Source organism: Anarhichas minor, unplaced genomic scaffold (assembly GCF_050575085.1).
Source record: "Anarhichas minor isolate MPS153535 unplaced genomic scaffold, ASM5057508v1 ptg000036l, whole genome shotgun sequence".
NCBI lineage: Eukaryota > Metazoa > Chordata > Actinopteri > Perciformes > Anarhichadidae > Anarhichas > Anarhichas minor.
Genome location: NW_027466482.1, coordinates 262501 through 287282, shown reverse-complemented (window position 1 = coordinate 287282; position 24782 = coordinate 262501). Strand labels below are relative to the sequence as shown.

General features: G+C 43.6%; 1 protein-coding gene across 1 annotated transcript; it reads right to left on the bottom strand.

Moving 5' to 3' along the window:
• Nucleotides 1-52: 52 nt before the first annotated feature.
• Nucleotides 53-18490, bottom strand: sim1a (SIM bHLH transcription factor 1a). The gene is made up of 11 exons (XM_076106886.1): nucleotides 18316-18490; nucleotides 14129-14208; nucleotides 12022-12111; nucleotides 11834-11942; nucleotides 11663-11748; nucleotides 10378-10577; nucleotides 10106-10212; nucleotides 9304-9451; nucleotides 3544-3706; nucleotides 1950-2361; nucleotides 53-747 (listed from the first exon to the last, which is right to left on the bottom strand). The coding sequence occupies exons 1-11, from the start codon at nucleotides 18488-18490 to the stop codon at nucleotides 53-55; spliced, it is 2265 nt and encodes a 754-aa protein (XP_075963001.1).
• Nucleotides 18491-24782: the final 6292 nt, after the last annotated feature.

Genomic DNA, 24782 nt, shown 5'->3' with positions numbered 1-24782 from the left:
GGCTTAGTAGTAGTGTAACCAGCTCTGTGTGACTGCGTGTGTCAGATGAGTGTTAGCTGCCGTTGCTGATAATGACAGAGGTGCCTTTATGTCCCGGGGTCTGCTCTGCCGGGATGCGGAGGTGAGGGCTCACGTCGTAGTGGGTGGGGCCCGTGCTGGTGGAGGTGCAGTAGCCCCGGAGGCTCTCTGGGTCATAGAGGTTCTCCAGAGCGTAGCCCGTCAGGGAGTAGGCTTTATGCTTGTCCAAGTAGGGCCGCGGGTGGGTGTGGGGGGGGTAGAGGGCCGAGGCGGGGGAAGCCGAGCACGGACCCGGCCGACCAAACGGGTGGTGCAATGGCAGAGAAAGGGGGGATGGGTCCGTCTGGAGGTAGTCTTTGGGCTTATGGTGGTGCTCAGGACCTGGACTGCTGAGTCTGGACAGGGGGGCGGGACTAGGAGCAGGGCTGATCACCTGACTCAAGCCTCGACACACAACGGTCTGCAGAGGCTCCTGCGTATACTCAGGAGTGAAGCATGGTCCGGGGCCCTTGGGCAGCCCGTTGGCCGGCCCCAGCGGGCCCTTGCGCAGCTGAAATCGACTTTCTTCTTCCTTGATCATCTGCTGAGTGGCCCGGATTAGAGTCTCGATCTTGCTGGGTTCCTGCGGGCTACACCGGTATTGGTCAGCCTGGTACCGATCCCCCGAGTCACTGGCTGATCCTCCATCTGGAGAGCTGACCACGCTGTCCTCGTCCCAGTAGCCCTGGCCTGCAGGAGGACACGATGCCAACAGTCAGCAAAAGATTCCTTACTTAAACGCTGTTTCAACATAAACATTATATACTGGGGTTTCAAGTCCTGTTCAACTTTTCACCAATTTGTTGCTGCTTTTAAAAGGTTTACACTTGAATTGTAATTCCTGTTTTCAAGATTCTTTACCAAGTTGGTGGTGTACAATTTATTATTTTAGTACTAAATAACACTTCAGTAAATTTATATCTATTTGCTTATTTGTTACATGTTGTAGATAACAGAAGGATCCCAGTTATCGGATCAGTACTAGGTATCAGTACTGAAAAAGTCGGATCAATGTGTCCCTAGTCACTATAGACTGTAACTGATTAAGATGGAATACATTCATCTTCAACAAATTGTATATAAGAGGTGACGAGTGCCTCCTTAAATAAGTGTTGTGAGGGGACCACTGAGCCTCAGAGCTGTTAACCTCTGACGGTTCTGTGGATGAGAGAGACCGGGTTGTGGTCCGACGGACCAAGAGGAGCTGGCGGAATAGCACAGAGTCATTGGGCGAGCGTTTTGTCACCTCTCGTGGCAGTGAAGACTTGCTCCGTGTTAACTCAGAGGTACTTTTCTTCAGCTTACATGGTTAACACAAATACATAAATTACAGTCTGGGTTTGAGCCTTCTGTGTGCGTGATGTGGGTCAGAAGCCGTGGCCCCAATCTCATTGAAAACATTAACAGCTGTCGAGATAAATGATTGCAACTGCACTTTGTGTCATCAGCCCTTCTACCGTATGTCCTGGGCTCATAGGTGCGGAAGCTGGAAGTAACTGGACGTGTTGAGCAACTCAGTCTTGAGGTCTTGCATAATGGATCAAATCTCTAGAAGATCCAGACTTCCATATTCAAAGGAAAAACACATGCTCTCAATTAAAGGAGTAGAAAAGATAGAGAGGAACACCGTGTCGCTTCAGGACTTTTCTGGTATTAACATATGAGGACATGACATGAAACAACAGCAGCACAGAATGCATTCAGAGTGTTTACTGTATTGAGACGACAGACTTTACAGGAAGCACCTTTAATCTATCTCTCAGGGGCCCTGGATTAAAGACTATCAGCACAGAGTACTGGTTGCTGGCAGTTTCAGTCTCAAAGGGTCAAGGCGTTAACCGTCCATACAGTTGGGTCTCTACAGGGGACACTGCCCAGGTCTTAGTCCTCACCATTGTAGCTGTGGACGGCTGTGATGTGCGGTGCACTGCTGTCACATCCCTCGTGGTTCTCCGAGGAGCTTTTGCCCAGCGGCAGGATGGACCGGGCGGTGCCCCACCACGTGTCCTTGCCAGGGGGAGGAGCTCCTAGAAAATAGCGCCCCGCCTCACATCGGCCCCACTCACAGCTCTGACCTTGACCGTGTGCATGGAGCTGTGCGTAGCCGTCGCTGGCACTGTGATGATGCTCTTCGGACAAGCTGTAGCAGAGCGTGCGGGGGTCAGGGACCTGCCTGTACACACAGGAGGCCTCCAGGCCCTCGCTCTGCTCCAGCAGCTGAGGGGAGGCGGAGTCTGTGAGTGGGCTGCTGCCCCACGGACTGTCCTGGTCCGACTCTGAGCGCTCCGTCTGGAAACTAGGATACTGCACAGAGAAAAGTGTGGAGGGAGACAATAATATCTATTATAGAAAGTCTCTATGAGCCACATTGGAGATGCTCAATACTTCTGGATGTTTGACACCTTATCAACCTGAGTTGTAAACAAACCAAGCAGCTGTTTAGGAACAAACAAGCTATTTAATAATCTGAGCACCTTCTCATCATTCATATAATGAATGTATTCATTAAAGTATTATTAGGCTTCTTGTTTTAATGTTAGCATTGTTTCTACTTCCACTGGTTCCCTAGACAGAGCTAGTCATCCTACAACATCTTCCATACCTACCGGTTCGCTCTGTATACTTATTGGCTATCAAACGTTCCCAGGACAAGGCCAGACTGTGTCAAATTTGGGATAGTGTCCACAGTTGAGATAGCGGGTCACATGACACACAGAAAAACGTTTTTCCCACACATATCCATCACAAAAGAAACTGACTGAGCATCCCAAACAAATCAAATTTGTATTCCAGACAGTCACAGGTGTGAAGTAAACAGTCTGACAGGTTGTAGTCAAACTCATCTGGAAGAGGAAAGATGACTAAGTCAAATGATCACCCACAATCCATTATAGATTACAGATTCCTCTCCGGGTCTACTTTGGTGCACTAGTTGCACTAGTTTCCCTGTGAAATGAGGGTTTATTGCCAACATCACGAGTGCTCTCTACTGTGGTGCATTCATGGTTGCTGTGGCAACAGGATCAGTAAGCTAGACGTCCCTCTTCAGAGCTACATCCTCCAGTTCTTAGAACCGGAGGTGTTTCCAGGCTGTACAGGATAAAAAAACAAGCTCCAGAACCACCTCGACTGACTCTTTCACTGTTGGAAGAGCACACAGCCTCATGTGGAGGAACCTCATGTGGGCTGCATTCTTTCAGTCATTACACAAATGAAGTGCTTTAGATAATCTGGCTAACCTGTCATACTTGTTCCCAGATCTCATCAATGTTATCATAACCGATAGAAATGACAGACAAAACTACAAAAACTACAGCCAAGTCTGTCATACAGGTACCTCACCTGAGGAACTTCAAATTGCCAAAACAAGGCATCACACCTGAATGAGTAAGCGCTACAACAGGAGATGCTACCAAAATATGTAGTGCGTCATCGTGCGTGTGTCTTGAGGCTTAATGACAGTCCAGTAAGACATTCAATCCTCACCTGAGTGTATGGCGAGAGCCTAGCTTTGGCCTTGGGCCGGGAGACTCTGCTCTTGGGAGTTCTGCAGTTCTCTGTAAGGCTGGCGGTGCTGCTGCTGTAGGGGAAGGAGGCCTTGGACGTGGCCTGGTCCAGAGAAAGCTGCAGGCCTTTATACTCCGTCTCCCTAAAGACAAAAGCATAAGTCCAAGCGGTGCATTCACAGTACTATTATTTATGTTTTTCATTTGCATGTCATAGATTTAATACGCTCTATAATTACACCAGGAGGGATCCCAGCCGCCTGGAAAGGCTGTTTATTAAAGAACACAAACAGCCCATGTGTACCTGCATGTTTGGGTTTTCTCTTGGCGCAGAAATGCATTAACATCTGTTTAGCAATTAGAGCCTCATCATGGTGCTGAGAGGGCAGTGGGTTTGTGTTCCTGTGTGTGTGGGAGTGGTGGGGGTGTGCTGAGGGGGCTGGAACGGCTGTTGGGATGCTTGTTTTACCAGAAGGATTGCAGCAAGGCCTTCAACAAACACTCTACAGCGGGAGAGCTGTCCAATCAAATACACGGGGAGATTAAAGGCTATGTCTGGCTAAATCAGGCCCAGAGGAGAAGCTGGGTTGTCTCACTCCGGGGAAATGGGAATTGATTTCCTGCTAAGGTATTCTACAGATCTCACCACGTACGACCAGTTGATCTTGAGAACAGGAAACCTGGACAGGGTTTAGTTGAGACAAACAGTGACAAATGTTAGACCTTAGTGCTGCGTTCGACACCATTGACCATCACATCCTGTTACAGAGACTAGAACATTTGATTGGCATCAAAGGAACCGCACTAAGCTGGTTCAAGTCCTATTTCTCAGACCGATCTCAGTTTGTAAACGATGAAACATCGATGAACACCAACGTTAGTCATGGAGTTTCACAAGGTTCTGTGCTTGGACCAATTTGATTCACCTTATATATCATAGATCATATAGATCAAGCCAGATGAAACCAACCAGCTCGCTAAACTTCAAGCATGTCTTAAGGACATAAAAACCTGGATGACCTGCAACTTCCTGATGTTACACTCAGACAAAACTCAAGTTATTCTACTAGGCCCAGAACACCTCCGACATCAGTTATCTAATGATATAGTTTCTCTAGATGGCATTGCGCTGGCATCCAGCAGCACCGTAAAGAATCTTGGAGTTACCTTTGATCAGGATTTGTCTTTTAACTCCCAGATAAAACTAATTTCTAGGACTGCCTTTTTTCACCTACGTGACATTACAAAAATCAGGCACATCCTGTCTCAAAGCAATGCAGAAAAATGAGTTCATGCATTTGTTACCTCTAGACTAGATTACTGCGATTCCTTATTTTCAGGCTGCTCTAATAAGTCTCTTAAATCTCTCCAGTTGATTCAGAATGCTGCAGCTCGTGTACTAACAAGAACTAAGAACTAAAGAGATCATATTACTCCTGTATTAGCTTCTCTGCACTGGCTCCCTGTAAAATCTAGAGTATAATTTTAAATCCTTCTCCTCACCTACAAAGCCCTAATTGGTCAGGCACCATCATATCTTAAAGACCTTATAGTACAATATTACCCTACTAGAGAGCTGCGCTCCCTAAATGCAGGATTACTTGTGGTTCCTAGAGTCTTAAAAAGTAGGATGGGAGCCAGATATAGTTCGGACTGGCTCAGGTTTATAGTTAGGGCTGGTTCAGGTTTATAGTTAGGGCTGGTTCAGGTTTATAGTTAGGGCTGGATCAGGTTTATAGTTAGGGCTGGTTCAGGTTCATAGTTAGGGCTGGTTCAGGTTTATAGTTAGGGCTGGATCAGGTTTATAGTTAGGGCTGGTTCAGGTTTATAGTTAGGGCTGGTTCAGGTTTATAGTTAGGGCTGGTTCAGGTTTATAGTTAGGGCTGGATCAGGTTTATAGTTAGGGCTGGTTCAGGTTTATAGTTAGGGCTGGTTCAGGTTCATAGTTAGGGCTGGTTCAGGTTTATAGTTAGGGCTGGATCAGGTTTATAGTTAGGGCTGGTTCAGGTTTATAGTTAGGGCTGGTTCAGGTTCATAGTTAGGGCTGGCTCAGGTTTATAGTTAGGGCTGGTTCAGGTTTATAGTTAGGGCTGGTTCAGGTTTATAGTTAGGGCTGGTTCAGGTTTATAGTTAGGGCTGACTCAGGTTTATAGTTAGGGCTGACTCAGGTTTATGGTTAGGGCTCGCTCAGGTTTGCCTTGGAAATATCATAATTTCCCAGAGCACCAGTTCTTCAAAATGCATGTTTAGTCCAACGACCAGTCCATTACCACATCTTCAGTCCACCATCATACAGGACAGAGAAAAGCTGATAATCCTCACAGTGCACAAGCTTAAGTCAGACAATGTTCTGCATATCTGTTTGAAAAATTCCAATTGATTGTTTATTTGTTTCAGCTGTAGCCTATTATGTATATATACAAGTGCCCATTGGTTAATGCAAACATTGATTCAGAACCACACAGTGATGATACTGTGTGAGTGGATTCCATTGCTTTAATAGAAAGAAATGGTTGCAATGTAAAGCATTGGTCCCCAACGTTTTTTATCATACACCCCTTGAAATGAAACTTTTAGAGGCCTGATGAGATGAAATGTCCAAGTATATCACAAGAAAAACAGATAAGAGAGAAGTTAAATGGTCTGTCTTATCCTGTTAATTATTTTGCGATTTCTTCTGTGACACGTTGAGGAGTCCCACCTCCGAGGCTGAGCACTAGTGCTCTACATGAATTGATAGATAGATAGATAGATAGATAGATAGATAGATAGATAGATGTATACTTTATTCATCCCCAGGGGGAAAAGCAACACGTAGAGCCCTATTCTCTCTTTCTTTGCATATACATGGATTGTTGAACGCACTAAATATGACATAATGAAAGTGTTTGTATTGGGTACTGATGCTGAACAAAGAGGGTCGGAGTGTGTGCGTTAGACAGCAGAGTGAAGAGTTAGTGCTGAACACAATAGGAGACAGCACTGATTAAACACACAGCGTAACTGTAAAAGGTGGGTATGTGCTTTTTGCTGCAGACATGCCTCTATTGCTAAATCACTGTCAGGATGTGGTGGTGGTAGCAGGGACAGGAGGTGCACAGGTTATCTGAGCTGAACACACAGTGGGAGTTCACATGCTGGTGAAGAGGCCTTATCACCGCTCTTATCCAAGCCTGCAAACACTAAAGCTACAGGAGGTTAGACGCACCCAACACTCCACAAAAGAGTTTGCTCCTGTCCACTTCCCACTGTCTGTCCTTCGTCCCACGTATCACGCAAAACAGAAAAGGAAGCATGCTGGCTCATTCCGTACAGTAGGGCTGCACAGTTGATCAAATGTTCATCGTAATTTTGGCTTCCTACAATAAAATGATCATGGTCGAGTGTTGTGTTTAAAATGCTCCTCTCAGAGAAAACTCTGCTGCATATCAAATCAAGCGCTTCCTAAACTAACAGCCAGGGGACAGGGGACAATGGAGATGTTTGGGCTTCACTGTTGGGGAGCTGTGATGCTGCTGTGTGTGCACCCTGCAGCAGAAGTCCAGAGTAGAAGACTCTGTCTATGGCCAAAGGAAAATGCACTGAATTCAGGTGAAGAAGAACTTTATTTGAAGTCTTATTTTGATGCAAATATGTGTCAATTAGCAGGAATGTAGCGGGACGTGAAAGTGAAAGCAGTGCTGTTTATTTCATTTTGGGTTAAAGGTTTTGATGAAAGATCATTTTATTTTGCTTCTGGAAGATTCTTATTTTGATGCAAAGGGCTGCATAGCATGGAAGTCAATGCAGTGCTCTGCTGATTTAAATGTGAAATGAATAATCTCGATACATGATCGTGATCTCAATATCGACCAAAAGAATCGTGATTATCACCCTCACCTACAGCACCAGAACGAGGAGGGCAATACAGCTTGATGCCCCGAGCAGCAAACTGGAGCCCATGAACGCTCATCAAGTTCACATCCCATCAAATAAAAGGCCATGAACACAGAGCTGCTGTGGATGTGATGTAGGAGGGAGCTGCTCTTTATGGGCCGATTCATTCACACGCTCACTTGTACATCTGTGAAATATGCACATCAGGGGTAATAGAAAAATGAGATAATGGGCAGTAAACGGTATCCCTCACTTATTAATAAGAGCGTAATGATTACAGTTTGATTTTATTGGAAGGGATTGAAAAGTAGCAGCTTGTGATGAAGATTTTAGAGGCGACCCAGTGCTGTCGGACTGTTTGCGATAAGCTTCAGCGCCTGCTTCTGTTTATATATATATTCTGCCAGTCTTAGATAAACTCCACCAGAGAGGCCTACACAGGTAACAGCCAGCACATGAGCACACAGACACCGAGACACAAGAGAGCAGACACCGTGATAGAGCAATGTCAGCCTCCATCAAAAGAAAGAGCGGGAGAGTTCTGCTTCTCCTCAAATAAATCATCATCACGCTTCCTTTGTTTCAAACTCACAACAATAAAGAGTAAAAAACTGAATATGACTTCAAAACTTTCTTCATTGTCAGATTTTGCAAACATATATCACATATTTCCAATTAACCTCCCGTTAATTGCTTCACAGCAACTGTTTGCTTAAATCTCTAGGACCAACACTCATTAGCTTCTCAACGCTCACACTGACAGTATAAGAGAGAACTGAGCTCACAGACTGTCCTCTGATCCACGTGTGCGTAGGACTCCCTAACATTCTCAGCTATTCTAGTGATAAACAACAGACATTCAACCGATAGTGAGTTTGTGTCAAAGACTTTTACATGTTTCCAGTTCCAACACTCACACTTGACATAACTGGGATGTGTCTATGCGCTGCTGTTGGGTCAAAAGGGCTGGATGGTCAGCAGTGGGCGTCTTCCATGCATCCATCACTTCTCTTTAATTATATCAAAAGGGGTCACACCCTGGACATGTTTCAGCCTTCACATCCATGCTGCTGCTGACGTGCTGCCTTCACTGTACGGCCAAAGAAGACAACGTAAAACAACAAACTCTCAATACGTTCTGACTTCTCTACACTGTCGGTGACGTTCCAACCCAAGCCTGTTGGCTCCTCCTGAAGACTCTCATCTTAAAAAAGGACCCAGATATAATCTTTCTTTATTCTATAAGCTCACTCATTTCCTAACACAGAGGACACTAGTTTAAAACGAATGTTACTCAGACAGGAGGCCAGAGTACATTTGTTGGGCACATTTGGTGCTCTGTCAAAATAAGAGCATTACTATGGGAGAAGTAACAGTGGCTCAGCTCATCAATGGAGATGGAGATTTGTTGGATTTGTTTGTATTGAATGATTTGACTAGAACATGTCATTAGTCATTCTTACAATCTGTAAAGGGGGAGGGAGAACCTCGAAAGTAAATACCTAAAATAATAACAGCTGTGTTCACATCCGCTCAGCCACTGGGCTTAGAAAACGAGAAGACCCCCTCGGCTCTGATTGGTTGATTTTCTTCAGGTGCCATGAGGAGCAGTAAAAGGAGTCAGAGGAACATGATGTTTCCTCAGACTATCTCTCTCATGTTCTTCTGTCAGTGGATACAGGGACAGTTTGAACAAATGGGACAAGTTATTCGTATTAAAGTTACCAACTGTAGCTGTAGCTCACTAGATCGCCAACCGTATGTGAATATATCACTGCAAAGAGTAGATACAGCTCCTTGTCTCACACACTCTCAGTTAGTGACCATGACGGTCAAGTTGTCAGACACAGAGACAGATACTCACGTGAGAACATAGTTGACGCTGACGATGCAGTGAGGTCGAGATGAGCGGCTGTTGTGTACAATGGTTGCATAACTCTGAACCCAGACCCAGCCGCCTGGCTTGGCCAAGAAACGGTAGTACTTAGTAGTGACCTGACCTTTGACCAGTACTAGAACAAGAGGGGCAAGGAATTACAGCAGAGGATTACTGGGGGCAAAACAAATATATATCATAGCATTTACTAAATGACACATGTGAATGATTGAAATGTTGCTGTCAATAAAACAGCTTCATATGAATGTATGTAATGAATGTATGTATCTATTGCCTAATGGTTTAAAGAACAATATAAGGTAATGTTGCATAAGAACATCACATGACCTGGCCTAACACAAGATAACATCATATCACACAACTAGAAAATATGAAGTAACATCATATAACGACATAACATACAAAACACAATACACTATCGAGTGCTGCAGGAATGAATCCTAAAACCAGGAAACGAGTCAGCATGTCTGCCCTTCGTCTCAAACTCAACAGGCTGTTCTTAATAGGTTCAATAAGGTCTGTGACCTGAACAGGTGGGAAATGTTTACAATTCAAATGATAATCCTCCAACAGGTCCTCTTCCTATTTCAGACAATTCCAATTCCTGCAGTAAAATGGAACCAGGAACCATGCTAACTTCTGGGTTGGCCTGAAACAAACCGTGTCATCCGTGTAGCACATTGTATAACCAGGTGAGCTGTGTCTGTTCTGGAACAGTGTGTGTGTGTAGAGAGAGATTTTGTAGTACGGTAAAACAAACCTAACTCACACAAGTGATGAGCACATCGCAGATGGAAGGAGTCACAGCTGTGGACGTGATGATAGAGAGTCTTCTCAATGAGATCCTGAGGCTCGTAGCCCGTCAGCTCTGCAACCCTGAGCAACACACACACACATACACACACACACACGATCACATTCACAGGGTTCACTAAGCCTTCCCACTTTTACACACACTAACCACACCCACAACATATGTAACATACAAACAAGCAGAAGAAATCACAGCCAGAACACAGACCACTGTCACACAGAACGTACCGTGAGTCCAGGAAGATGAGCTTCATGTCCAGGCTGGCTCTGAACATGAACATGTTGCTGTGCAGTTTGATCTCCGTGACAGCGCTGGGCGGCAGCGAGTGGCCGACAGCCACCAGCCCCACGTTCTGATAGCAGCCGTCAAACGGAGACATGTCCAGGCTGTACTGACGGATCTTCAGGTAGCCACTACAGTGGATCACCTGGACCAGGAGTTGACAGACGGATCAATCCATACAGGTTTACTGTTGCCCTTTAGAGTTTGATCTGCCACTATTTGTAATTCATCAATGAACATGAATGATTACCAAGTTCTGTTTCTGTTCTTCCTTTTTAAAAAGACATTCTCAGCCTTAGTTTTACTCCAGTAGGAAATAAGTTACGGGTTCTTTGTGTGAAGTATGTCACTCTGAACCAAACATACAACACATACGCAACGTTGTGTACCCAGGTACTACTCTGCATCTTGTGTTCTGCTTCCCTGTGATGCTAGTTTGTGCCCTGGAGTGGAGAGGCCCATCTGTGTTTCAAAGGTTGTCATATAGAATAAAGAGGGACTAGATAAGTGTGTGGACATTTTGTTGTCTTTTTGAAAAAGGGAAATGGAAAATTGAACATGGCTTCAGAGTTCGATACATTTTTCTGCTATAGTAACTCTAGGACCACTTCCCTGCATGTGAGCTTTAAACTATATCACACAGTCTGTATCAGCAGACAAACGGTTCAACCTTGAGGCCAACGTGGAGAATTCCTGCTCACATAAATGAAAAAAGTTTGAACATCTACAGTTCCATGACAAGTGAGAAAACTCCATCTGCTGCTGAGGATCATGTGAAACCATCAGAGGCTCTGGATCCAAGAAGAAGAAGAATCATCTCCTATAGTGTCCATGAGCCTTGTCAACATGCTATGGATATTATGTCTCCAGAGGATGAACCCTCATGATGTTGGTGACTTAACCTTTCAACTTGTCAACGCCATTAGGTAAAAGATTCCACTTTTATAGAAATAAACAGGCTTGTTGCTCTGAAATTGACTTGTCACATTCATGCTCCCTAGAGGGTGATCCCTCTGCAGTCTGGAGACACTACTAGCACCACCTCCAGGACAAAATGTGACCGTTGCACACAAGAAAGCATGTAATCTTATAAGAAAATCAACCTTGTTGAGCAGAATCCTGTTTGCTGAGGATGAACCCTTTGTATTTTGGTAAATGGAATGTACTTGTTTAGCTCTCTTCTAGTCTTCTGACCACTGAAATCACAAGACAGGTGCACAGCCCTCCTACCTTGTAGCCTCCACAGGTGAGACCAGCATTTCTTTTAGCAAGGACACATTTCATTCTCAGAAAGAAGGAGCGTTCCATCTCATACTCTGCAGAGTTAAAAGACACGTATGTTATTACGCTGCATGATGGGTCCTTGTCATATACAGAGCAACACGCCTGGGGGTCGCTTACCGTGGACGAAGTGTGAGTGGTAAGGCTGGTGTGCTGTGAGGACGGCTGTCATTTCATCATGGTCTGCTGGATGGATGTATTCATAAATGCTGTTTCCAGTCAGCTCTACCTGTTGAAATGAACATTCACCTCAGAACTGTGACTCGCCAACACACCAGAGGACATCACACACAGTTCGTCAAACCAACCTGCGACAGGCCCAGGTGGACCGATGCTGTTTCTGAAATGTACATTATTTTACCATCCGGAGCAACCACGAAGATGAAGCCATCTAATGTCTGAAAGGAACAGCAACAACAGATATGAATACATATTTAATATCAACAAAGGGCAGAAAATAATTATCCTTTAATAAAATCAATGTTATTGTGTTAACGTGTATAAACTATACTGTCTAATTATTATGATTACATCATTAAACTCTGTCACAGCAGACTGATTGTTGTAACAACATCATGAAAAAAGTTTGAAGACATGAAATGAACAAAAATAACAATGTAGCTCTAAAGGAACAGCTGAACTACACAGTTCATACCCGTTGATACGGTCAGCTCACACTAATGCTGCCTGGTACTACAGCCCTGCAGTACAGCCCTCGTTCCTCCACCTTAGCTAGGTGTAGCCTACCTAAAATACTAGCAGGTCAGAGGAAGACTATACTATTATCAGCATTTGTAATATTAACTGATAAATAGAGTCTCTGGAGAAATGAAGCGCTGATTTAACCAGCAGCGTGTTTCCCTCGCTGCTAGCTTGTAGCTCTAGCCCCCTCTTGTAGCCACCATGGATGTATAAAGAGAACTGGATGCAGTCATTGTGCATGAAGCAAAATACAAATCTTCAGCGTCCATGGGCCCATAGAGCTGCTCTAGTGGTTCCTTTCACCGCGCTTCCAAACCCTGGCTCCAGCCTCGGTCTCATTCACAGGAACACAGGAAGGAAAACAACTCTGGATTCAGCTTTTAGAACCCAGTGATTTAAATAAGGGCTGTTCAAGTGTTCGTACTGGGAAGTTGACTCTCTTGAATGAAAATGGTCCACTAAGTTACAGACGTCTCTTTTCAATGTAAGTCTATGGGGGAAAGTCTTTCTGCGCTGGCGTCATGTGACGGACCTGGGACTTGTAATTCCACCGTTTGGCCACTGTGTAAAATCTGCTTCAAAGCCCGGTGCTCTTCCTGGGGCATTGGTAGCCACTTGTCCTTACTCTGTAGTGGTCTTTGGACAGCACACAGTCCTATTTGTCAAACCAGCTGACCTACAGCCCTAGATGACTATCCTGTAGACCTGTTTGAAAGCATGTAGCCTCGTGGTTTGGAACGTTTGACAGTCCTGTAGACCTGATGGCTTACATGTAGCTCAGTTTGGCTCCCTTCTATGTCTGTGTGACCAGAGCTAGCCAACCTGTGGTCTCCGTGGCCAGCAACCTGTGGTCTCCGTGGCCAGCCTGCAGCCCTGTAGGCCTGAAGTCTTGTAGTCATGTAGCTTTGTAGGCCTGTAGACTTGTAGACCTGTAGCCTTGTAGACCTGTAGCCTAGACCTGTAGACCTGTAGACCTGCAGCCCTGTAGGCTTGTAGGCCTGTAGACCTGCAGCCCCGCAGCCCTGTAGCCCCGCAGCCCTGTAGGCTTGTAGGCCTGTAGACCTGCAGCCCTGTAGCCCTGCAGCCCTGTAGGCTTGTAGCCCTGCAGCCCTGTAGGCTTGTAGCCCCGCAGCCCTGTAGGCTTGTAGCCCTGCAGCCCTGTAGGCTTGTAGCCCCGCAGCCCTGTAGGCTTGTAGCCCCGCAGCCCTGTAGGCTTGTAGCCCTGCAGCCCTGTAGGCTTGTAGCCCTGCAGCCCTGTAGGCTTGTAGCCCCGCAGCCCTGTAGGCTTGTAGCCCAGCTACACTGCGTTGCTGCTGATGTTAGAGGGGCTTTAGGACAGACTGAGGCTCTGTGCGTGACCAGGAATGTGTTCAGCTCATTTCACTCTTAAAGCACAAGAATGACGGCAGCAGGAGGCAGACGACACCAAACCACACTCACACACACACACACACACACACACACTCACTCAACACACACACACACACACACACACACACACACACACACACACACACACACTGTCTACCTATAATAATAATAAAAACATACATTTCTTGTCAGGGTAAATGTTACAAAGGGCTCAGCTTTAAATATGTTCTAATGCTTCTTCTACTGAACATTTCAGGGCCTTGTAAGTGACCAAAGCCCAGAGCCCACATCTATTCTTCCAGTTGTTTTGAAAGTGCAGAGCTGAGAACAAGCAGTGTTCACCTGTAAGAGATGGGCGCCCAGTTCCTGGTTGACTCCATCCACAGAGCTGCGGCTCACATGACCCCAGGACTCCCCGAGGCCTGCAAACAAATCACACGCACGGGGAAGACAAGAAACGAAATGTCAGAGTTTACAATGAAAGCTGAGGGGAAACAATAAAGAGAGGGTTTAGCCTGTACGTCTGCTATTAATAACAGAAGTAGATTCATGATTAGTCCTTTTATTGTAGGGGCACTATCACTACAACAGATGAGGCTTTAATTACAGAAAAACAAATACTGGTAAGAAACTGATTTTACACACTAAGGCCTTTTTCATTTATTATTTAGCACACAATTATTGAATATAATTTTTACACAGTTAACTGCATCATATGATCAAAAAGAGAAACATTGGATCAATAACAAGAATAAAAGATTAACACAGTTTTTGTGTCAATTTAATACATAAATCCTACAAGCTGTATCTCCTGTATAATGTAAATAAATAATAAATATGCATATATATATGCATATCCATATGCTGTACATATTTACACATTAAATATATTTCTTTGCACTATATATATTGTTTGCAACTTACAAAAACATATTTTGTATTTTTGTTAATGTTACTGGTCATTGGTGGTGTTTCTCTCTCTATATATAAATATGTATATATATATATATATGTATCCTGCCTTTATTTGTCCAGATTCGTTGCCCTTGTTATTTGTATTAAATAATAAAGCTCTTGTCCCATGTGGCTAGCAGCTTATTATAAATACCGTGTTTCACAGATGTGTACAGACAGCACCAGTGTAAAGTCAGCCCGCTGTGTTGATGGGCAGCTCTAGAAATTAATCGAGTTATTGTAAATGTAGCATGAAAATATATGAGGTGAAAATAAGCCGTGAGACGGCGCGAGGTACGGAGCCACGCAGACAGAGCGCACCGGACCCGTTCACGTGCACATCCCGCCGCCTCGCGCTTCATACGGAGCTCATATGGACTTCACGTCGGTATAAAGCGACTCGATGAAATGAGCCCACCAAACAGCCACATGGAGGAACATGATGGCTCATAAGCCGGGCCTACATATAAAGACAGGGCCTAATAACGAGTGTACTATGATGTCACCAGCTGGCTCTCACGCGCCCGCAATGCTTCAATTAGGCCTCCATAATAATTATAATAGACTAAATCATTATAATAATTATTAGTTATTATTGAAAAAGTGCTGTGATTGTGAAAAAAACGAGTCAATGAATTCCCAACCGGAAGAAAAGAAAACATACAATAAATACAAATGCCGTTCATATCCAGCTTATATTGGATTGGTTAAAAAAACTCAAACGACAGAAAACGAAAAGCATGTTGCTGCAAATAACCAGCGACACAAAGAGACAGCGGCACGCGGCACATACAGCTATGTCTGGAGCACGTGCTTCACAGCAGCGCTGTTGTAAAGAATAGTGAGGCTACAGTGATATATATCTATATCTATACATCTATGATGTCCACATACATTCATTATTACAGACAGGAGGGTTCTGCTGCAGCAACGAACGGTCATCTTGAACATAAACCCAATAAAACGCGCGTGTGTTGATGACGTGAGGGACTTTTATTGTGAAGTTGGTGTGCAGGCTGCAGGAGTCAGCAGTCTGCACATATTCCTCTATTAATATAGATTTACATCCACGCAACGTGTTACTCACTAATCATTTTCATTACGCCATTATCTCCATTATGTCATTTACCAACAAGCCTACCTCGAATGCTTATTATTATGTTTGAATCATTATTATTGTTGTCATTATTTCATCGTTATTAGAAGTGTCCGCGTGTTAACCCTTAAGAAGTCTACAGTGAGGCGGGTACATTCAGAAGGAAAACGTTCAATTAAACACATTCTTTTTCATATATACATCTATATCTATATAGATATAGATGTCTATATAGATATAGACATCTATATCTATATAGATATAGATGTGAAAAAGAATAGAATATATAGATATATATATAGACATACACATACGGAATTCATTTGGAAGAAACGTGTTCAAATAACTAAATTATATTAATACATTATAAATACATTTTGTAAATCGATCACAATTGGAGAGCATAAATAATTTGCACAATTAATTCAACATTGAAAAATCCGTTCAGGTCACACAGCGGCATAGAATTATAATCATCAAAGTTAACACATTGTAAAACATAATTCAAATGTAATGATAATAATTATATTGATCAGAATTAAAGCATTTGTGTTTATTGAAAAGAAGTCTTAAGAGTAACAGTGAGGTGAGGTTCTGACGTGTTGAGAACATGACGCAAACAAAAAGCTCCGCGTGGACTAAGTCCCGTCATAGAACAGCAGCCACGCAGTCCCGTTCAAAAGGAGGAACCGTGAGCTGGATTTATGATTTTAGTTTTTATATCACCATAAAAAGATGTAAATGACTGTAATACACAGTACAAGCTCTCTGAAGGATCCAGGTATGTGTGTGTGGGGCGTCATGTAATTTAACCCAGGATGGACAACATGGCTGAGGTCAAAAATCACACTAGTGACCACTCTGAGTGTCATACCCCCCCCCCCCCCTTCCTGCTTTAAACCAGCAGCAGGGTTCAACACAACCTGCTGCCTGTGAGCTACATGCTCCTTCAATAATTCAGAGAGCTTGTTGCCACGTGTGAAACAGCAGACATCTTCCTGTGAAGCTCTGCAGAGAACACATTCATGCAGACACATGTCTCTGTACTGAGCATGGATCTCGCTCTGCAGTACAGTGTGTAGGAGAGAAGAAGACCCCAGACCCCCAGAACCCAGACCCCATCCATCAGTCCAATTCATCCGGATTCTACACCAAATATTTACAGCTCATGTTGCTGCTGTTTTTGGAATCCTGCTGTGGTCCAATCATAAGACGTCTCTTTTAAGAAGCCTACATGGTGTTGTGTGCGTTACAAGTAGAACCTGCAGTATTTCTATCTCACTTTCTCTCTTCCACCCAGCCATGTACATAATAATACTTTGATTTCAAGCTGATTGGATATGATCAAATAACTGGATCCACCTGCCTCGTGTTGTGTATATTTGCAGTAATATCTGGTTATATTTTTATAGTGGAGATATAAAAGACATTGTCAGTAATATAGAAGTATAATACAACTATCCAGCTGATCCTTCTTCCCTGTTTGTTACCTCTACGTTGACAGTGACTGGTAATATAATGGTAATAATGAATAATGTGCTCAGTGGTCATCACAGATTTAGAGTAAGAACACAGATGCTTGTCATGCGTCCTGTTTCCTTTGTCCTGCTCTACTGTTACAAGGAGCTCCATATGTGGAGGATCACACGTGCACGCACTAATATCCGCGGCTCTGCAGCAGTCACGCAGGATGGAGCCTCAGCTCAGCTAATCTGCAAGCAGGGGCCGTCATGGGCCCCGGACAGACGGACGGAGGGACACAGGAGACTTCTGCTGCTGACTCCATAAATGAATTGACTCATGTATATATAATAGATACTGTATTATGAGACAGATACTACTGGCACTCCAGGGAGAGATGTTTTAATACCACGCGATCAGGACAGATGTAATAAAAAAAGGCATTATTCAAAATGTTTCTATTTCCTTTAGAATAAGGCTATTTCAGGGATTAAGAGCAGCATCCCGACGGCTCTTATTCATGTACAGACTATTGTACCGCGGCTGTGTTTAATAGGTCAGTCACATTTAAACTGAGGAGAAACTGCTTTTTCATTTATTTAAACTGATGAAAAAACTGTTAAGTTACAAATTACCAGCTAAGAAATTACTTTTAGCCACTTATTAAAAAGGACAACGGAAAATAAAAATATTTAGTGTTCAAACCGTATTATTTAAAAGAAAGAAAATACTGAAGAAGAATCACGCAGATGCTACTACTATTATATAGCCTGTGTTAATACAATATCAACCCTATTTATAGGAATAAGATCAGCAGCTTATTTTCACATCTATTCATATAATTGTATCTATAATTATATATACAATATGACACCGTAGTAATTATTATGTTCTTGTTTATAACAGTATGCTCTTGTACTTGTATTTTGATGAAGGCCAAAGGTTCTTCTTTTTGTTGCCTTGTTAATAATGCCCATGAGTTATTCTCTCTATATAATAATCTTCATAATAATCTCACCTTCAGGAAACACCACTCTCATCTTCAGGTAGCTCGTGGTCAGCCGGATGATGGACGCTTTGTCCAGCTGGGAGGTGATGGCGGACGGAAGCGGCAACAGTTTGGCCAGTTCATAAAACTCACTGTTCTCCTTCTCCCGCCGGGTCCGCGCGGCGTTCTTCGACTTCTCCTTCATGGTGTCGCCTCTGCTCGTCCACTGTTGGTCCCGCTGCGGTCACTCAGTGTCCAGGTGTCTCATAGCCGTCTCCAAGCATAGAACTAGATGTGTCCCTCTGGTCCACCTAAAATCCACAGCTGTCGGCGCGTGAACACACTCCCATATTTCCAGGTGTTCCAGTGGTTTGCGACGAGCTAATTCCTGGCTTTCCGAGGGTTCTTGTGGCGCTCTGGTCAGCCCATTGGGGGCCTCACCGCACACTTGAATCCATCACACCTGGTGTTGAGAGCCGCTGGGGTCATTGGGCCCTGGAGGAGGACACATGTGGGATAGAGACATTATCTGGGTGAGCCATCACTTGGTCCGTCTATAAAACACGATACTAAGTCACTACGTACAACTACCAAGGACACTTGTTTGAATCCCTCTACACAGTGTAGTGGCGCTACTTTTAAAATTCACATTTGACGACATGCTTGTTCGCTTACCTCCGCGCAGAAGGCCGACAGTTAGCTAAACTGACGCCCGTTGGGCTTCAGTGTCCGGCAGAATGTCTCCATCCTGTGCGCTTCTCTGGACAGCAGAGCATCCAGAGCCTTCTCAGTGCTGCGGGCTCGAAGACCCGCCCACTGCAGGCAACACTTCCCCTATTGGACGATTGGATAACCTATTGCCCTATCTATTGGCTAGTCCGTATAATGACGCCCTTCAGAAGGAACGGGGATTGGCTGGTGAAAACATTCACCTCTGGCACAAACTGGAATGAAAAATCCCCCAGAGTCCGTTCACTCTGCGTAGATCTCCTCAAAAAATATGTATTTTAAAAGATTTAAAGGCTATCAAAAAAAGTACATATTTAGTAAAGATTGCTTTAAAGCCATTTAACAATCTGTGGGGATTCTCTTTCACTTGGCACACATTGGCCTGACTAGAATTATATATTTTCATTTTCACAATGTGTCCAATATTATTACCGCTTCTCACATCCAACACAACGTTTACAATTGTTAACGGTGGCAAGCAGTGTATTTTAATATGTAGTACAGAAAAGTCAATTTTACCAGCAGATTGAAACAATTTTCCAAAAGAAAGTCTCGACCTATATTGTGTGGATGATGTGCCACATTTGAATGGAGTTATGATTATTATATTCCTGTGGAGAGAGAGGCGTCCTAAACCGGCAGAAGATCCAGAACATGCGCAGTTCAGCGGTGCCGCTGGTGCTGATGTGTTATTTCTTCAGTATGTGTTTATGGCTACAGCACGTGCTCTAGGCCTAAAATCAAAGTGGAAATTGTTTTCCACTTTTTTGATGTTAAACTTATTGTCTAAGACGTTGTTCATCTTAGCAGTTGGAGTTGGAAAATGATACATAATATATATATATATATGTATATATAAATATATATTTCTATATATCTATATATCCATATGTATAAATATATATATATATATATATATATATATATATATATATATACAGTATATATATATATGAAATTGATATATATATGATGACTATGATGATGACTACGATGATATGATGATGATGGCAGAGCGGGCACACGTCGGCAGGACTCTCCCTCTCTCTCCCTCTCTCTCCCTCTCTCTCTCCCGGTTGTGTCAGGACCGGAGCGGCCGGTCGGTAATGGGATCCAGCCTGCGGTGAGGAAATCATCCGGGGTGCTGTAGGCGCACGGAATGGTTTAACCTCTGCTTCAACTCCACATGTAGGACTGGTGATTAGACTGCGACTGTGGAAAATATGACGGTCCAAAATAGTCGTGACTCCTGATGATGAAGGACCGAGCCTAGTCCAGATCACAACACGCGGTTCAACGTGGGCTTCAGCGCTATTCTCTCAATCTGATCGAAGCACTACAGAACCCGTACCCCGATAAAGATCCAATACACATATGATAGACACTGTGACAGTGTAGCCGGTGGGGATAATTATTGTGAATTAAAATACTTGACATTCACTTTTGGACCGCAGCACAATATCTGATGAGATTACACCAGGAATGATAATTATTGTTTTCTATTCTTACAGGTTCTCAGATGTGTGAATTTGACACTTTTCTTGATCGATAAAACATTTTGGGATTTTGGACTTTGGATTGGAAGAAATACATTTAATGACGTCATATTGTAGGATATTCTGATGGGCTTTTTTCAGATTTTTGTATAGACCGATATTAATAGACGAGGGGGGGTCAGACACAGTTTTAAACAACATCAGGGTGAAAAAGTGTGGTTTGTTTAGATCTGTCTAACTAACAGAAATTACATTTTAGAAATACCAAGTTCATAAATTCAGATGGTCCTCCTTAGATTCAACCCACAGATAAATCTTTGACCACTGAATGAAAACTTTCTGGGAATAAAAAAAACACAAAAAAAACATGACTTTTCACAATTCATTATATTCGTTATGTTGTTTGTAAATGTTATCTCCAAAGCTCCTGGTTAACATGCAGTTTGAAATCCTTCTCCATACTGCCACAGAAGGCTGTGAGGATCCCTTCATTATAATGCCGCGGTTGGCTTTAAACGGTCAAACTTTAAACATATTTGGTCGCGCATAACACAGAAGTTCCCCTAAAAATCCAACATTTGTACCATATGTTTGTGATCACAGAATATCAACTCCTCCTCAGCTCAATAAACCTCCCAAACTTCATGAGTCGTAACAGCGGACCTCCTGTCCTAAATGCTGCTATCTGCTGCTATCAGACTTGGATGGATCTTTGGAATCTTCTGTTCCTTGTTCCAGCTCTCCTCGGCTATCATTGCTGTGCTGTTTAAGCCCAGTGAAGACAGTGACTCAGCCTTCCTCTGTAGTTTAATACTGGTTATTGTGACGGCAACACAGGATCCTGGATTAGAGCCCACATTTTAAAGCAGATGTCAATGCGGTTCTTTCTTAGAGTTGAATCCCTGTAACACTGTCATGGCTTACTGGGACACTTGAATAGAGCAAAGTCATTGTTAATGTTGTTGGTAATACCTGTGCTTTCCCTATTATGACAAGACAAAATGTCTGCTGTGAAAACATATGAAGTAATGTGAACTTTCTGTAATGTGGTCATATAATGCAATAAGTGGCGGGCCGTGCATTTTATACCTGGGCCTTCACTGCTGTCCTGCAGCTGAAATACCACCTTATAACCACATGATGGCGCCACAGCTATTATTCGTTTTTAAGGCTGTAACTATGTACATCTTCGTATTAAACCGTTCGGTACAAGAATTACAATACGTTTGAATAATGCTCGAGCATTTGGATAATGTAGAAGCTTAAATTCAGGAAAACATAATGATTTCTGCTCTCATGTAGGACAGTGGTTCTCAGCTGGTCTGGCTGTGGGACCCACCATCATTCCTTAATGACAAGCCGCAACCCACAGAGATCGTTTTAGGATTTTACTTTCACAACTTGAACATTGTAGGTACTGCTCTGCAATGTCTTTCCTCGTCTCAGCCCCCTGTGTCATGGTGTGTGGTACATCTCACTCGAGTCAGAATGCCCATATTTGATTGGCTGAGCTGCATCACGTGATGTGATTCACTACCCGACTAAGCCTCTGCTGTTAAATTTCGTTTCACGATAGTCACGTGCTCGCCCACTGACCAATCACAGCACACTGACTCAAGAGACATCACCTGAGGACATGTTTCAAACTTCCCACAGCTCCCTCTGGAGACACCAAAGGCTTTATAGTACTTTTCTGTAAACACGCTTTGATGTTGAACATTTGTGAAGTTTTCCTTTAACCATACCGATGCAGCCATGCGTGGTTATTGTCAAAATAAATACATCAAATGTTGAACATAATCCAAGTTATTACAGAATGGATGAACATGATCTGCTCCAGTGTTAACATGGTCGTGATCGATATTTTGATACTAACAATGTATAAAATGACAACGTGAAAATTCAGCTAAACCAATGTACACTATCTGCTCAGCAGCAAACAGCAGACAGACACAGCTGGTGAGCAGAGAGGAGCATTTAGAAGCTAAAGGGACAGATATTCTTATCAGGAGTTGGTGGATACCAAAACTAGAGCTAAAAAAGAGATAGGTGATGATCTGCTCTGCATCAAGGCTTCTATCTGCACCTTCCCTGCTGGCCTGCACACGTTAACATGTTGCTATCATTTCTACCATGGATTTAGTCCAGTTTGATCCGTCCGTCTGCTGCTGAAGCGAGGGCAGCAAAGCTACTGTGTGTTGTCATCTGTTAGCATAACCCTTTCCATCTCGTCCCATACTGATGCTTGGTCAGGACCCTTGGCCTCACTTTCTAAAGCATTGGGTGTCCCAGCGCCTCAAACTACGGTCCCAGTGAACACCTGCATAACCCTGTGAACTCAAACAAATACACGAAGGAAAAGATCATGGATTGGGTTAAAATAACTACATTTGTAAAGTGAAAGTGAAACTTAATGTTGCCAACACTACGACAGCGTCTCCTACAGACGCTAAAGGGTGACTTGTGCGTTGGTTCTGAGGGGCGGGACAAAGCGTTTCAGGCAGTGAGACCGGGCTGGAACAGGCTCTCAAAGAGCCAGTGCTCCTTTCTTCACCGTGGTATATAAATGAAACTGATTTGACTTGATTTTGTTAAGCTGCTCTGCTCTGCTGTGTGTGTAAGAACAGATACAGTCCTTGTATCTGTTCACATGCTTGGTGAAAACAGCTGATTCTGATAGAGGACACACTTGTATTCAGTACAGTACCTACAGTATGATGTCACAGTGAAGTCATCGCTTCATCCTTTCATCCTAGTAGACATTTCTGTCAAATGTTTGTCATAATTAGCGAATGAATTCTTGAGTTATGGCCACAAACGCGTTTTGTGAGCTCAGTGACCTTCGACCTATAAACTTGGATCACCAAATTCAAATCAGTTCATCCTCGAGTCCAAGAGGATGTTTGAGCCAAATTTGAAGAGAGTCCCTCAAGGCGCTCCTGAGAATGGACAGATGGACGGACGTGTAGACGCGTGGAGGAATAAAAACCACGGAACATCTGAGGTGTGCACCCACAAGAAGGATGGGGATCTGAACTGTTATTGAGAAACTGATGTGCACATTCAGCAGTAGACTAACTCACTGATACACACTTTCAAAATTCAACCATTTCTGTTCTCAGCCTGAAATTCCTCAAAAAGCTGAAGAACTACAGAGCTGTTTCAGGGTTAGGAAGACGCAGTCGGGTTTAGCGTCTCGTCACATTTCTCTACTACCTCAGTGTCCGATCACAGGTCTTCAGCTGAGGACACTTCTGAGTAACACGGTGCAACTTCTAGGGAGGAGGAGATTTATTTGACAACACAGATGTGCCAGTTTAGTGATGCTGAGTGAAGCCCTGTAGTGGGAAGAAGCACGTTTCATACACCTGCACTGAAATCCACTGCGGCAGAAAAGGTCAGATGTGTCCTGTTAACATGCTGAAGCCACACTCTCCCTTCTGCTAAACCAACATGCTGGAGGTTTGATCTTTGGATCAATGTCTCAATGAAGAGTTTCAAACTAACTTCTGATTTTAAATCAGTTCAACGCTCCAAACCCACCAGAACCCCTAACCCTACAGGCTGCTTGCAGCTTTCAACCCAAACCTCAACCCTAGCACCAAACCTACCACTACGACATGGTGCTATGCATTTACTGCGCACCGTCTCATCTATAGACAAGCCGTACTATTTTCACAGCCTGGTCTCACTCCCAGGGCAGCAAGTAGCGATGTTTGGTCATGATACCGATGCAAAAGACATTTTCTAGTGTCTTCTAGTGTTAAAGCGATGGACATGGTATATACGGCGAGACGTCTTCTGAGGGTGGGTGGGACAAACCAACAGCACTTTCACTCAGCAGACCGGCGTTCGTGTCCCATTTGAAACCAAAAACAATGAGTGATTCTCACTGGTGTTACCATGTGTCCCATGATGTTACATCCGTGGCTTATGTTACATTACAAGCGTACTCATCTCAAGTCAAAACATGTTTTTCTAACCCTAACTAAGTGGTTTTGTTGCATAACCCTAACCGCCACCATTTAATGTTAACCGTTTCACAACGTTAACCAAAGTGAACCTTCAGTGTCAGGACACTGAGCAAACAGCTGCCCAAGTGTCAAAATATGACGAGCAGGTATGAGATCACGTTGGTTTTCCCATCAGTGGTTGTTATCAAGTGGTGTAGTTAATTTCAGGGTATTCTCTTTTTTGTCCAGGGTGTTTTAAAACCCCAGTGGAAGCACAGATCTGAATGCACAGTGGAAACTCTGAATGAATATGATGTTA